Raw genomic sequence first — 16,711 nt, 5'->3', positions numbered from 1 at the left:
TGTTTTTGTGATATATGGGTTGTGTTATTTGTTGCATACCATGTTATTCTTAACAACGACAATACTATGCAATTCATTCTATGTACAATAAAGAATCATTTATATATAAACAAAACACTTCTTAAATGCCCACAGTTTACTTCATGCTTTTACCACTGTTATTTCAACTCATATTAGAATAACCATTCATTCACTAATTATCAATTCTAAAGCTCTCCAATACAGTCACAATAGGATTACACAGGAAAGAGTTTATGAAGAGAAACTAGTCATTACAGAAACATCTAGGATTAGAAGTGCAAAATTATACTTATATTTTAAGAGAAATTAAAATTAGATATGCACTTTACAGTACACGCATTCTTGGTTAATATAATGATTTGTATGGACCAACAAAAACATTATGTTTTAAAAGTAGAGATTATCAAACCAAATTAATGTTAACATTTAGTACTTCAGAGTTATGCATTTAGATACATAAGGGTTTTGTCCAAGTAGGGATGATTTTAAAGAGAAAATATAATGAAAACTGAAACCAAATAACCTTCAAGTTCACCATAAATAAACCAAAACAATCTTAACTTAAAACTTCCAAATAATTTAATATGACAGTCATTTGGATAGCACCGTAATGACAGATTTTGTATCCCCAATTCTTTAACTTTAAACCACAAATTATGAAAATGAGATTAATTTTTTTATATATTCAAGTTTATTACATGATGGTTACTATTCCCCATTCTAAACCTAACAAGCTGATAACATGTTTACTTCAGATTGTGCTTCATATGAACTATCTTGCTCTACGATTCATTCTTTGGTCTTCACCACAATCTGATCATCCACTGCTACTTTCTGCGAAAGATTCTGATCAATATTTCTTATGATGGTAAGCTATTTACCTTCCCTTAGATGAAGACATTAATGCAAGGTTGCTATATGGTCCAGGACATGTAAATGTCCCAAATTTGAACAAAAAACAACTGCTTGTTAAAAAAATTACCATGTATTTAGGCACATGTCCAGTTTACTTCATTTCATCGGAACAACGAAGGATTCAGAAGCATTTCATAAAGGAGTTCATTCTTGAGCCATCATATTACAGGATTTAAAAACCGACTGGTTCACTGTTCAACTGTAATTCGATCAAACTCTATTGTGGTTAAGTGTTAACATGTTGTGGCAAGTGACTTTTGTAATGGCTCCCACTGACGTATGCGTGGTACTCCGTACTACTCCCAGGGTCAGTCGTGCTGAAATAGCACTTTCTAACCCAGTGGCAAAATACCTTGCTGCTCATCTTGCTCCCTATGCTTCATTTTGGTGTCACTATCATGTGATTTCCCTACAACCTTAAATGGCTCCTAAACAAAAGTACAAGTTTGATGATAAACTGAAATGCATTTCCGTACTTAAAAGAGAGAGAAGCACGTGATATAGATGATTCCCATGGGGAACTTGAAATACTTGTCCCGAGTGAGTAAATTTATAATACCAATACATTTGTCCGTTATTGGACATTATAAACATTCCAGCTAACTCATTCGTGGCTGCCAATATTTTGCCCCAGTGTGCCAATTTGGTCTCATTAAGTGGCAAATAGCACACCCAACAATGTCCAACAACGGACCAACTATATTGGTATTATAAATTTACTCATTCACGACAAATCTTTCAGGTTCCCTATGGAAATCATCATCTATATCATCTGATAGGCAGGCATCAATTTTTGAAAGTGAGTCAAGGTCTCTCATAGTGCACTGGCAATGCTGGTGGCTCCCAAGTGGCCTCCTTGGTGGGTGTGCTTATTTCCAACTGATGAGCCCAAACTGGCACATTGGAGCGAAACGCTGGCAACCACAAATGAGCTGGCTGGAAGGTTTATAATGTCCAATAATAGTCCAACTGTATAAGTATTATGTATAACCACAACGACAATAAAACCGTTATGATTTTAAAGTGTAATTCAATGCTTTGCATGGCTAATGATGAACAGTCCGCTACTGCAGATCATTTGAAATCTTGAACTTCTGAAAAAACGTACGACATTTTTCATACCCGTTAAATCTGGCAGAGAATTATAGGATTTAGCTACGGCTGAGATTACATTTTCTTTCCACATTGACAAGCACACTCAGTTTTAATTCAGTGACTAGGAAGATGGAAATACTTTGAAATTTTCACCAAAAAGAAATTCCAGAGATTGAAATTATCTGTAGAATACAGGATACTAATCAGTTTCATTTACACACATTTTTCATATTGTTTTGCTTTAAAATATTTTATTCCATGTCCTGGATTTTGACCACTTAAATGCAGCAACCCTGTATTAATGACAAAATGTACTTCTTACATTAGTGACAAACTTCTTGTATGGGATGGCTCTCACTCTTGAACCTATGAAAAAATATTTAACAAGACATTTCTTAACACTCTTCAAAGAACAATGCTATCTGTTACCTCAATGAAGTTGTTTCAGACGTTAGAATTAAGTACACAAATTAACATAAGGTTAGTTTAGCTGACATGTTAATACATCCCTTCTGGACAGTAATCCCCAAGGCAGAACATAAGCAGCATTCAGAGATTAAAATTAGAGAAAAAACAAACCCACAATCATTCATTTACCTGTCGAGTCACCAAATGAAAAACTGACTCCTGTTCCCTTGTTCCTACGTAACTGTTCTGTAACACACAAGCCATACACATCAGCCCCGGGCACGGCGAGGGCAGGCTGGAGAGCATCGTACCATCTGCCACCTGTTTAGGCAAGTTTGTGGTTAAGTCACTACGAGTGGAGAAGGAAATTAGCCTACCGTTAAGAGGGCAGCCTGCACGTACAGTCACAGCTACATCAGCTCCAAGGAATATGCAACACATACGTGGAACAGTAGATATAACTACCAGATCTTCTGTATTTGAATTCTTTTGAGAAATGAACAAACTTCCCATTGGCAACTTTTACATACTTCAGTGCACTTGAAATGGTGTTCTGCTATTAAAAAAAAAACAATTCTTTTTCAGGGCTTTACAACATTTGTCTCTTACAAAATTATTTCAATTCACTCTATCAAATCAGAAAGTGGATACAAGAAGAGTATCCTAGCCCTTGGTTTACATCGATGTCAACAAGCTTGCCTGTATTAATTTTCTGGCTCTTTCGGAGTTTCTCTGCTCCACTCTTTAGTCTTTCTTGCCCGACAATACTTCATCAGCTCTTTCAATTCTCATAACCAATGAAAGCTTTCATGGCTCTTCCCTATATTAAGCTGCTACATTCTTCAAGGGGTTGAGTTCTTTCCCTTTTGATCATGCAATATTGCCAACTATGTGATTAAAAATTTAAATCAGCTCTATTTTCTCACCAATAATCACCGATTTCAGACAAGCGGCTTCAAGAAAAACCTGAATATTTCTCTCTACTTCTCAGGAATCCCCTATGATGCTAAAGTAAATTTGCTTAACTGACAACAGCCCTCAGGGAGGGGCCACAATACATTCACAGTATTTTCTGCCGATCATAAGAGGCAACTACCAGGGGGTGACTCTTAGGCGTTCTCAATTTGTGAGCATGGAACCAAAGTGAGTCTGGCATCGTTTACACTTACACAACCTCCCTCCTGAATCCAAGAAGACTAGATTTGAGAGGTTCACATCTTTCTTTTGTCAAAACTTTCATTTTTACTGAATCTCCCTCTTCTGATTAAAGTCTATTATCTCGCAGTATTTCAGTACCGCCCCAAGTTGTGTTTGAACATGACAGAAGATGAATAAGTAAAATTACAGAGAAACAGAATCACAATATTAGCTGCTACACGGAAGTAGCAGGTCGTAGTGACTGAACGTGCTGCCTGCCCCCTTCCTCGAGATAAGCTGTTCACTTCGTACTCGTAATGAGGATTAGCACTTGTCCTGATCATGGCGATTGCCAGCGTCCTGTTCCAAGCTATGGTCTAACAACAGCAGGAGTGGAAGGGAAGTTCCCTGCAACAGCAGGATATTCAGAATAGGTCCTTAAATCACTCAGTGGTTCTTACAATGTACGTAAAATCAAAGTAGGTATCTTCTCCCTTTTTCTTTCAGTGAACCAAAGGGAAAGTAACAGACTCAAAAATAGCTAAAATACAATAAAAATCTTTTAGCTAGTGTTGGGGCTTATGAGACCTTTAATGCTACCTGTATTACCCCATTTTTATATCTCAATAACTACGTTTACAGTTTTCAGAGTCACCGATGTGCCAGAATGTTGTCCTGCAAGAGTTCTTTTACGTGCCGGTAAATTTACTAACACGAGGCTGGCGTATCCGAGTACCTTAGAACATCACTGAACTGAGCCGGGATCAAACCCGTAAACATGCTCAGAAAGCCAGCGTACTACTGTCTGAGCTTTTGCACCCAGCATTAATGTTAGAACAGGTGAGGTTCATCCAAGATAGATATGCTTTAAATGTCGCCATAATGCAAATTCAGAGGAATCTGCAATCCAAATTATGACGAAGTCATCAGTCTTTCAAAAAAATTCACAACAGTGGAACTGAAACACTAATTCATTAAGCTGAATTTTCAAAAAGATTTGTTTTGTATTTATGAAAAAACTATTATAGTTACACGAAAAGCTCAACAAAAAGTTACTTATCATTACTACCATCATCAACATTATTATTATTATTATTATTATTATTATTGTAAATAATAGTCCATCTGGTGGCCATGATTGTTAAGGTGTTTAAGTCTAAACGGTCTGTCTGACAATGTGGTTAGCCGGCCCGAGTCCCGTTGGTCAAAAAAATTTCACCATCAGAATGTTGGCCGGCAGGGTAGGAGAGGTGGTGGTATACATTTTCTAATCACTAGATTATGTGCCAAAACCCTGGATTAAATTCCAAACCTCTCTGCAGTGCTCACGTGGAGTGAGGGCATATGACGCTGGTGATGGTGATTTGTCCGTCGGATGGAGACGTTGAGCCTTGAGCAGACCCCTTGGTGCTATTCGACAGGAGTAGGCTATGTGCCGGCACCAGGTTTCACCCCTGTCTCTTACTATCATATATCATGTCATTCACTTAAACCCATTAACTCCTCAGGTGAGGTAGACACCACGAAGGACATCTGGTCATAAAAACCCGCCATGACAGATTCATGTCACCTCATACCCAACACCGTAGAGAAACGGGACAAGAGTTGAACAAATAATAATACGGCCCCGGCTAGCGCATGCAGGGATTTTGATTTCACAGCATGTTGCCTTGAACTATGCTGGGCAACCTATGGCTGATATTTTACTTGATACTGTCACAAGATATCGTTTACATGCCGACATCGTACAACGTGAAGTACTGTATGAACTTTTTCTGCCTTCAACAATCTGACTACCTCAGTCGAATTCAAGAGGCCAACACTCTTACCTAGATTCACTGGAATTTATAAGAAATGATGCTCCAACTTTGAACTATTTAGTCTAGTGCACGATTTGCAAGTTGAAACCGAGAACCACTTGGCTATATTTCAAGTGGTGAAGCAGTTCCTTAGCTGCTTCCTTACATGGTTTGTTGAATCAGCTCAAAGGTTTCTAGTGCTATATGACTGGACTGGTAATAATAATCATATGGCCTCAGCTACCGTGTGCAGACATTTCAATTTGACGCAATCTGGCTGTCTGCTCGTCAATTTCGACGTTCCGTTTTACTCTAGGCCCCCACTAGAAGGCAGACCGAGTAAACCGAAACTCTCTTGGGCGTCTATGGCTGAGATTTAATTAATTTTGTCGGGTAAACACCAAATGTGTCACCAGAGATCTTTTACATGCCGAGATCGTACGACATGGAGTGTCGAATGGACTTTTTTTCCGCCCTTCAAAAATCCGACTACCTCTGCCGGGTTTGAACCCGCTATCTTGGGATCCGGAGGCCGACACTCTACCGCTGATCCACAGAGGCAGCTCACTGGACTGGTAAACCTATAATGCTACTGGTTTTATAACCAACTAACTAAAGCGCTTCTATGGATCCTCGAGATGCCATGGTTCTGGAACTTTGCCCCTAAACGATTACCGTTTTAAATGCTGGCAAATCTACCGACACTAAGCTGGAGTATTTGAACACCCTTAAATAGAATCAAACTAGACCAACTGAACTTGCCAACTGAACAGAGAAATCCAGCAGTCTACCATCTGAGCCAATCAGCCTGACAAAACAGTTAATAAATGTTGGGTGGGGCCTGTAACTGGGGGTCTAGATTATAATAGAACACTGAGGTCTAATCCTACAATGACACCTTATACTGGCTGATGCAAATTTAAATGGCTAGTGTTCATAAGCCAAGTCAACTACTGTTCTATTCATTTATTTTTATTTAGCACATTGCTTTTAGTGCCAGGAGTGTCCGAGAACACTCGCCTGTTGCAGGTCGTCCTATTTGACACCCACGGGCAACCTACACGCCTCGGTGTGAGGAGATGATGTAGTGAGAGGCTAAAACCCAGTGTTGGCACAAAGCCTACTCCTCTCGAACAACACCAAGGCTGAATGTCCCCATCAGACAGACAAATCACCCTCTACAGTCATGTAACTGTGCTCCATATGAACACAGCAGAGAGATTCTGAACTGAATCCAGGCCTTTAGCATGCAATCTAGTGATTAGAAATTCTATACCATCTCCTGTCCTAGCCTGCCGGCCAAAGTCCTGATGGTGAATTTCTCCCCCCCACCACCAATACCACCACTAACAGTACTCGAACCAGCTAACTACTTGATGCTTTAATGAATATGACCATGAGGAGTGCTACTGTTCTATTACATTAATTCATTATTTTTATTTTATTTACTTAGGTTAGCTATCATGGATCCAAATCCAACCCCTTCAGTAACCTTGGGAGTTCATAAATAGCTGGAATGAATTCTTTCTACTCTGCATAAACAAGCTTGGCTGTTCCTGCGCTCTTCTCAGGACTATCGCACATCACCATGATCGGGACACATTCTCTTTCCTCTATTAGCTTCAAATGAGAAATGAAGAATCAACCATTCAGCGACAGAAGCTAAACTCTCGTAGTCTTCGGTAGATTACCTCACTTCACACTTGCACCAGGCAGAAAAGAGAACAACGACAAGATGCAAAAGGAGAACTTAAAAGATAAAAAATTACCTACCGTACTCATCAAAAAAGGCAGAAATTTTAATAAAGCACATACATTAAAATAATGACACACAAAAAAATCTGAAAACAAAGGCACATTTTTTTCTTAACATTTAATACAAGTATTTCACTAGTTCGTTCTGTACAAATACTTGGCCAGTGAATCTTGGGTGATTCATAAAACACCAAAGACATTGAGGAAAGACTATCAAATGGATGGACAATGCCTGTGCCCAATTCTTTCTAAATATTCTTGGTAAGTCCACGGTCCTATGTCGTTTCCCTTCTTCAGTCTCCTACAAATAAACAGAAGTCTGCCCTTCTGGTTCAGCTCAATACTACAACCCCTCTTGCTTGCCCCCATTCTTTGTACTGGCAAACACAATAAGCACTTGCATCTACGACATTCTCAGAATTCAACCCTGTGACACCGAGCAGAAGTATTTCAACAAGTACTCTTAATAAAGAAAGTATGAGACACGGCCTCCTATTAACAGAAAAATTCATATTAGTTCCAATGCAATTATCAATAAGAATTGTAACTGGTAGAGATTTAGAATTGTATTTTGATATTAACAACATATCTAACATCTAACTCCTTAGTGCTGTTTCCTGATACAGGGTTGCAAATGAGGCAAGATTAAATTGTATGGCATGATTTTACAGCCAATGCCAAACTCAACCGAGGAGCTAATTAACACTAAATGAAATTAAGGAAGGCTGTGGCCTATTAGTAGGAACTGTCCCGGATTTGCCTGAAAGTAAAAATGGGAAACTCACAGAAAATTGTTCTCAGAACAGCCAACAGTGCAATTTCAACCCATTCATCTTGTGAATGCAGAGATTAGCTCCACAGCTGTAGCACCTAACACACATCACCACTCTGCTCTGTATTTTTATAATAATATTTATAATAATGTACAATATGTATGATTGTTTACTGCTGTAATGTGGTTTGGCACAATAGCAGGCTTCATAGCCCGAGTTTTATCATGTAAGAAATTATAATTTTAAGAAATTTTAATTTTAATCACATGACCCCAGATACAATGTGCGGTATTTTGATTTGTCGTCGTCCAGGCTGTCTGCCTATAAAATTTGACAATTGCCTAGTATTAATTTTGTTGAATAAAGACAAAATGGGTCACGAGAAATCTTTTAAATGCCGACACTGTGGAGGATTTGGAGTACGGAATTGTTCCTGCCCAGCAAATATCCTGGTCACCTTAGCCAGGTACGGATCTTTTTGATCTTTGTGAGACTTGCACTCTCCCAGCGATATGAAGAAGAAGAAGAAGAAGCAGAAGAAGAAGAAGAAACAGAAGAAGAAGAAGAAGAAGAATCGCCAAAGCAGCAATCCACCTTCTGCTGGAGGCCAAATCAGGAACAACGCCCAAGCAAGTGGCTGTGCGATTTGGGTCACGTAGCTATCAGTTTGCACTCAGGAGATAGTGGGTTCAAACCCGACTGTCGGCTGCCCTCAAGATTGTTTCCTGTGGTTTCCCATTTTCACACCAAGCAAATACTGTGACCGTAGCTGACTTAAGGCCATGGCCGCTTCCTTCCTACTCCTATCCCATCGTTGCCGTACGACCTATCTGTGTTGGTACGCGGTAAAACAAATTGAGGAAGAAAAAAAAAAGCAACCACTTTACAAAACACTGTATTAAGATGAGATGTCGACCTTTTTGTGTATTTTGTGCTTGTCCTCATCTCCTTCATGTTCTGCTACCTTTTCTCACACTGACTTGCCTTGTGTTTACGACTTGATCAAACCTCACAAAGTCAACTTTTACAGTACTAGCTTATATGCTCAGGGTTATTGGTTTCGAGGTCCAAGGTGTCTTGGTTTTATCTTTGTCCTTACTTTTACTTGCCTCAGAATTTATTATTTAAGGCCTACTACTTCATAATTACCCATATACAATAATATACACGGATGGTTTTCTTGCAATCAAATTTTCCATGTGTGTCATAATGTAACCCTTAACAAAAATCAAAAAGAAGAATTGCTCCACATGCCATAATTGGCATTTATCACCAAAACAACATCTTAAATGCATTATAACATTTAAATTTAAAAATACACAAATATAAAGCAATAACCTTGTGAAGAAGGGAGAACTTAAGCTTTTCAGTTACATCTAACAAATTATTACAACTAGCACTGCTCCGAGAGCCTACAGGCGAGCTAAATCACTAAACAAGGCAGCACAGTGCTTGGCTACCTAAACCAGTTTTCTTTATTACAACTTACACTCCAGACTCAGTTGTACAACAGCTAACGTTTCCTTCACAGCAGTTCTTTAAATATATAAAACTCAACGTCCATCTGTCAGCATGCATCTGTGTTCAATTATAACTCAAGAACCACTGGACAGATTTTTATGTGGTTTCTGGTTTTATGGTTTTCTCCACACAACAACAAAAGAAAGTTCATGAATTAAATATTAAATTGTGATGAAAGGAAGCAGAGCAGCAACATGAGATTTGATTGCTAAACCATCTACTACAGTCCCGTGGATACAGGGTAAGCATGGCTGCCGCCATGTGCCTATTTGAAGACTCAAGACCTGACAATACACATCTGTTCTGTCCCTGATGACTCTTACAAATTCAGGTGGTGTCATGAAGTTCCAAACTGGCAGTGCAACCGTGTTTTTCTTACACATTTACTATACTTAATAAGTACTGTACGATGAATATTTTAACAAGACTACCAAAAATGGGTACTGAAACATCTTTTCAACTACTGCTGGAAAAGTAAAACTGAGAATAATTGGTTCAAAGATGTTCAAGATGATTTAGATGAGTTAGGCTTGACAATGCAGCAAACTGGAGACAGAAGAGATTCCTGAGAAACAGAGACTTGAGACAAACTAAAAACTTTCACATGCAAACAGTACACCATAACTGATGAAGAAAGGGCAGCCAGGCCAGAAAGAATGAAGTTCCAGAGCAGAAGAAACAAACCAAATTTGTAGCTAATACTCTTAAGACTTAAATGTACATGGAATTATTAAAGTGCTCGGGTGGTTTTTTTTTTTTTTTTTTTTAAGGAATATGGAGGAGCTCGCCTTGTCTGTCACAACTAATGTTTGTAACTAAGAGTATAGACTTCTCAACAGGCGCAGACAGTAGAGTCCTATTTCGATGAATTTTATTTTATTTACATATAGTCATTTCAGACTCTATAATAAAGTAAACGTTGCATTTTGAAGACAAATATCTTGCATACTGATGTAATTTTTTGTTTTTCCACAATAACTCACAGTTGTTCCTCAGTCAAATATGCTACAGCAGACAGCGATTCCTACTTAAGTTTTTTAAAATCATTTCCCTCACACTATCCCATTGGCTATCTGCCTTACAGTCCCTTACACGTAAAGGTTCCACTATTCATAACCCTACTAGTAAGTGGGATTATAGCTCCTATCTCACAAAGACCAAACGTCTACATGCTGCCAACTGGCTATGATCAACTAAGCTGCGATAATTTCAAATCCTGAAGGAGACTTAGATTAAAAACTAATTTGCTTTCCAGAATCCACTGTACACAAATGAGCAATGGTAAAATCCTGCTTAAATTAAAACTGCAAGGAGCCAAATACACTGAGAAGGACTTGTTAAGTAATTCAGCTCTAGGAGAATGAGGATATGCAATACCTGAAGCACATCTAATATTATTTCAGGACCAAAGCAGGAATACATATGGTAACAGTACATAAACCAACACGTCGATTATATGTTAAATTAGTTGGCTTTAATGAAGGCACTGGAGTCGTTAACAAGCTACACTTCAATGAACAGTTGTATGATGCAACTAGGGGGCGATCTGCTGACCAAGGAGAAGAACACGATTTATCCTCTCGGCTGACCACAACATACTCAAATCTAAGTTTGAGCTATATTTCAAGCTCTTTCAAATTATCTAGCTATCCTTTAAAATTTAGTCCTGTTTTGACAGACAGGGATAGAACAAAACAACAGTATTCAATTTGCCCAGAAGATCACTTCAAAGAAATCTATTCAGTATTAGCAGCTGGTTCTGTTACACTCACATGAACAGACCATCGTAAATAAAAAATTACATCGTTATTTACGAAAGAACTTTTGGGAGATGCTGAGGTTTGGTATTTTGTTTCAAAGGAGTTACTTACCTTGCAAGATGTCAACGGTACATAGGAACGTCATTTGTATAATTAATTTAGCAATGTGATTTATTATCCACAGTTATCACAAGGAACTGACAGGGAGTATAAAATCCTCCAAGATAAAACTGCAAACTTCGATGCTTGTGATAAAAATGTAACAATTAGTATGAAATAGGATGCGTTTCATTTAAATGTTACAGAAAATTTAAGAGATTAAATATTAACACTGTAAATGATACTAATACAAATAAGTGGGTTTGAATTTGGCAACCTTGGAATCAGGACACAGACACTACTACTGATAATAAAAATGATGAAAAATGGCCCTTCACAGAACAGATGCATGATGGTTACTGAAATATACCGGGATTAGTTTTTGTTAATTGACAATAGGAAACTGCATACTGCTGTAATTTTTTTGTTTTTCCACAATAACTCACAGTTGTTCCTCAGTCAAATATGCTACAGCAGACTGTGATCCCTACTTTAATTTTTTTATCACTTCCCTCACACTATCCCATTGGCTATCTGCCTTACAGTCCCTTACAGGATAAGGCCAATTCCAGTCAGGGCGCCACGTAAAGGTTCCACTATTCATAACGCTACTACTAAGTGGGATTATGCAAGCTCCTGTCTCACAAAGACCAAAAGCCTACATGCTGCCAACTGGCTATGGTCAACTAAGCTGCAATAATTTGAAGTCCTGGAGGAGACTTACGATTAAAAACTAATTTGCTTTCCAGAATCCACTGGGCGTGTAAATGAGTACTGTGAAGAGAAAAGTTCCAGGACACTTTCCTCTAAGGAGTGAAGAGGAATCTTCATATTTAGTTCAACAACTTAGCAAGGACAAGTAAACCAATCAAAGTTTAGTACCGTATCTCAAACTGATGGACAATTTTTAGAAATGGAATAAATGGACTCTTATAATAAGTACAAGATCGAGAAGAGAACAGCACACTTTTATATTCTGCTGATCCACTTCAACTAATCTTACTCCTTGTTTTGCAGTTAAGGATCAGTTTCTTCAACATGTTAGCTCTCCATAAATCACTCTTTAAAGCACTATCAAATTATACTGAAACATTCTCACACTTAGCCAGATCTTTTAGATGCAAAGTTGAGTTTAGCATAGCACAGGCAAATAAGGACGGCAGCTGCAGTCTTCACTTTGAGAAGAGCCAATAAATCTCAAATTCTTCCACTCTCAGCATGCTATCTTTGGAGGCATGTAGCAAGTACTGAACAAATGGTAATGGGTGGTGTTATACCAACTGTAATCACAGTGTCTAGTTCTCAGACCATTTGATGGAATACCACCTATAGATGTAGTTCAGAATACCATCGATAGATGTAGTTCAGATCCCATTAGCCTATCGCCCACAGCTCCTAAAGGGGAGGATGGCCCAGCTCTTCGCTTTCACCAGCCGATCGAAGCAATTAGTATCTGAGAGGAAAGTTATATCTAAAAGTTCCTCATCAAACCATCCTATATATGTGGATGCTACACTGGACAGATTGTTAACAAATTAAAATAGGAGTCTGAATCAACAGTCCGAGTAAGCTCGCTGCCACTACTTTGAGTGTGGAAGCAAGTATATGACCTAGCGTACCTACTCTATAGCTTAACACTGCGTAACAACTTTGCTTAACGCTCCCTGCTATTATTGTTCGCCACCTCTGTACTGCCGCTTAAGGGACAGATCACGCCACATGGTCCAGAAAGGCAACTCTAGACTGGCATCCTGCCAAGCAGCAACATACTACATCTCCAGTATTCCTCTCCAATAGAATGAGGCACACAACAGTAGGCCACGCACCACTTGCTGTAACAAAAGGTTAACATCGTGGACACCGTATAAATTGTGAGTATTATTTCTCTACCAGCTGTAACCTAAAAATGTGCCAGCTATTTAGACATTTTCGTGTGCCGTCCTTGACTCAACCATTTGACAACTTCCAATAGAGGAACCTTTTAGTGTTTTCAAGGCAATTACTCAAGAAAGTAATGGGATGCATTAATGAAACATTATTTTTTAACAAGATGCAATGCATCCAAAGATTTTAGTTCTCACTTAACAGCCCTATTTTAATTCCATATTTAAGTGTTCTGTACAATGTTCATTTCAGTATCTCTAGATGCCTTTAATACCTTTTAACGTCATTTGTATGTCTGTACACTTGTTTTAGTTATTAGATGTGTTTGTACAGATTTGTATTATGGCTGATGATGGCCAGCCAAGGCCAAAACTAGTTCCTTGACTAAACAAATAAGTAATATACAGTAGTATTAAAAAGGTGGACCATTTGACATCATTTTTGTTATTGTGATCACAATTCAATAGGATCAAAACATGAAGTTTATATCAGTATGGACCAGCCTACATACAGTACAAATGAACCGTGGGCGCTGTGCTGCCTCGGCAGTTACATGGGGCGTGAAGCAATCCAATGCCTGTGATGTGGATAAGCAGACTATCCACCACACCGTCTTTCAATGCCAAATCAGATCTTATCCAAAAAATAGACAAGACTTTATCCTCAAGTACAGTAAAAAACCTTGACTGTCAACTGTAAGGACAGCTGGGCCAGGTATCTAGTAATGCTTATTTCCAAAGTTTATGTTGCCTTGTATTGTCATTGCCGTACACTAAATCACAATAAGGCTCTAGGTAAAAAATAATGGTCCTCGTGTTTCAAAACAAACAAAAATATGATATGAAGCAGTGCCCCCAATGCCAACTAATTTCCCATATAATCACATTTAGTTACACCCCAATACATGCATACTATAAGATGTATCAGTCCTCAAGAACATGTGCTAGTGGTTGGGAGATGCCACTACTCCTAAGGCAGGAACACATTAAAGTTAAATGAAAATACACAGATTTAGGTAAAATTTTGGGTAAAATGGGACATTTCTTAACAGGAAATACAAATCATATGCAATACAGACCTGTGTTATACAAATGTAGAGCTAAAAAAAACTTAAGATGCAGTATGAGGGAGAGTCTCATAACTACCACATTCTAGTGAGCAATGAAATAATATAATTTAAGAATAGAATATTGTCAGGCTAAGAGAGGAAATTAAAATACCCAGGAGAAGTAAACAAGCTCCACATCACAACCAATATTACAGTACTAATCTAAAAAAGACTACAATCTATCTTCTTGCAACAAATTCACAGCCATATTGCAAGTCTCAAGAATAGCTACACAGCACAATTGGTCAGTTCACAAGTTTGTGGTAAAATACCGTACACACGCAAAGATTCCGCTCCTATTTCTTGCAAAAGTTGGCACCGAAAGAAGCAAGTGCACGCTTTATTTGGGATTATACCGGGATTACAAATACTCTCAACATGACAACAAGACAAGGAAGGAAACTTAAAGTGTGTTTACAGTTCATCTTTCTTCATCACCGAAATGGAGTTCTTAACCCTTAAATGCGCGATTTATTAGTTCTTTCAAATAATATGGTTTTTCATTCCGAAAGTAATACATTGTTATCAGAAAACTATTTTTAAAATATTTATGTCAAAGTAAATATTTTTAAATTTATTTGGATCAGTAAAATGTTGAGTTTTGAATGTTTTATGTACCGGTATATGCAAAACTGTACGATTACTGTAGCTATTGCCACACTTCAGAAGTAATTGCACACCTGTAAAATCGTAAAGAAGATATAAGAAGCAAGTAAAGTTTCCTTTACACATATGCAATACTGTGCATTTAAGGGTTAACCTCCTCAATCCCTCCAGCCCTACAGGGGACATAAAACATATGAGGTCTCAAAAATTCTAGCAGAATTATTTGGATTGGACACAATAACTAATGCTGACTGATAGTTTTAATGCCTGGCAGACATGTCTACAATTCCAAATACAGTAGTACTCTTTCCACTATTAGATAATATTTTTGTAACAAAAATAAAACGATAGTTCAAAATTTTAGAGTAAGAAATATTTTTAAGCAACGCTCATAACCTTCTTTAACTAAACACTTGATTGGATCACTTATAAAGAAATGTAAAACTATACTCTATAAAGCCCTCACTCCTTGCCAGAGAAAAACGTACACAAAGTTGCAGCTAATTCCACCAACGAATATAATTTATTACTAAATGCCGCTGTTCCATGCCGATTCATTCAAATAAGTTATGTGGCAGTAGAACTTAACGTAACGGGAAGGAAAAGCCTGACATCGACAAACATTTAAGTGTAGAATCGTTAAATCAACCCAAAGTAAAACCATTTAATGACGTGTTTCACAGCTAAATAAAAGCTTTTCATTGCTGAAGGTGCATATAACACTTAAAAATCTCACAGTGAAAAGAATGTACATCATACATTAACAAAAACTGTATTTGCAACAAAAAAACACTTGACTACAAAAAAAAAAGTGTGTGTGTGTGTGTTTTTTGTGAGCGAGTAATCGCCAGATGCTTAGTGGCCAAAAAGTGAAGCAACTGGACATCGAAAATACTGTACAAATGAAGAGGCAACATGGATATACAGTTACACATGAAATGCACCAGCTAAAAACTTTAGCCATAGTTGGGGAACGAAGCATCATGGGCTTCAAAGCTAGCCAGGGCTGAAGACTTCTTAGTCTCAATGGATTAGGCTTCCAGAGGGAAACTAGTATCCCTCAATGGTGAATAATTTTGTGTAGGGAGTATTCATACAAACTTTCACAAACTGACAATGCAGATCAATCTATGTTGAAATGCCTCTTGATGATACTGTAAAGAGGAAGGGAGAATCTGAAGGATATTATTAGAGCGAAAGTTATGGGGACTTGTTTAAAAACACATTGAATTAATCTCTCATAAATTAAGACATTTTGTTACGATTCTCCTAACATCAGGGTGCGCAGATTACTCGCATACATAGTCTTTTATCCAGTTACCTCATATTTTTACTAATTCACCTCGCTCTATGGCACTACAACCGTAATGGGCCTTGCCCTACCAAGGGACTGCTGTTCAGCTGGAAGGCCTGCAGATTACGAAGTAATGCGAGGTCAATGTTATGAATCCTTCGGCAGTTATTCTTGATTTTCTAAAATGGGGCCCGCTATCTCACCATCGGGTAGCTTCTCAAATTGTTTTCATGTAGGCTGCGTGGACCTTGATTCAGATAAAAGTCCCTGTCCTGGTCAAGAATCGAACCAATTCAACCAATTCAAAAAAAAATTCTAATGAATTAGAATGTTTGCCAACCTACAAGCAATTTGGACACATTTGCACACCTTCACTTTATCCCCTGCCTCAATATTCTGGTTAAGAACACTCCCTGACAAACGTACTGCTTTGAGATCTGTTATTCACTGAAGTTTCTTCCTATTCTACCTAGTCGGGACATAAATACTGTCACTATTTTAAATTGTCAAATTCTGCCGTTTTTCCCGAGACATCA

The 16,711-nt window shown here is 38.0% G+C and overlaps 1 protein-coding gene across 5 annotated transcripts in view; it reads right to left on the bottom strand.

The window, feature by feature from the left end:
- Positions 1-16,711, bottom strand: part of NaPi-III (Na[+]-dependent inorganic phosphate cotransporter type III) — a 428,747-nt gene that overhangs the window by 42,571 nt on the left and 369,465 nt on the right. For 3 of the 5 annotated variants that reach the window (XM_067158237.2, XM_067158238.2, XM_067158239.2), the window contains one exon: positions 2,629-2,760. The exons of 1 other annotated variant lie outside the window; for it this stretch is intronic. In XM_067158237.2, the coding sequence (XP_067014338.2) occupies positions 2,629-2,760 (132 nt within the window). The remainder of the gene's footprint in view (positions 1-2,628; positions 2,761-16,711) is intronic. One more of the 5 variants, XM_067158240.2, reaches the window with a different exon arrangement.

The sequence above is a fragment of the Anabrus simplex genome, chromosome 14, assembly GCF_040414725.1.
Source record: "Anabrus simplex isolate iqAnaSimp1 chromosome 14, ASM4041472v1, whole genome shotgun sequence".
Lineage (NCBI taxonomy): Eukaryota > Metazoa > Arthropoda > Insecta > Orthoptera > Tettigoniidae > Anabrus > Anabrus simplex.
Note: the sequence above shows the minus strand (reverse complement) of the source record. Positions and strands in the feature narration are given on the sequence as shown.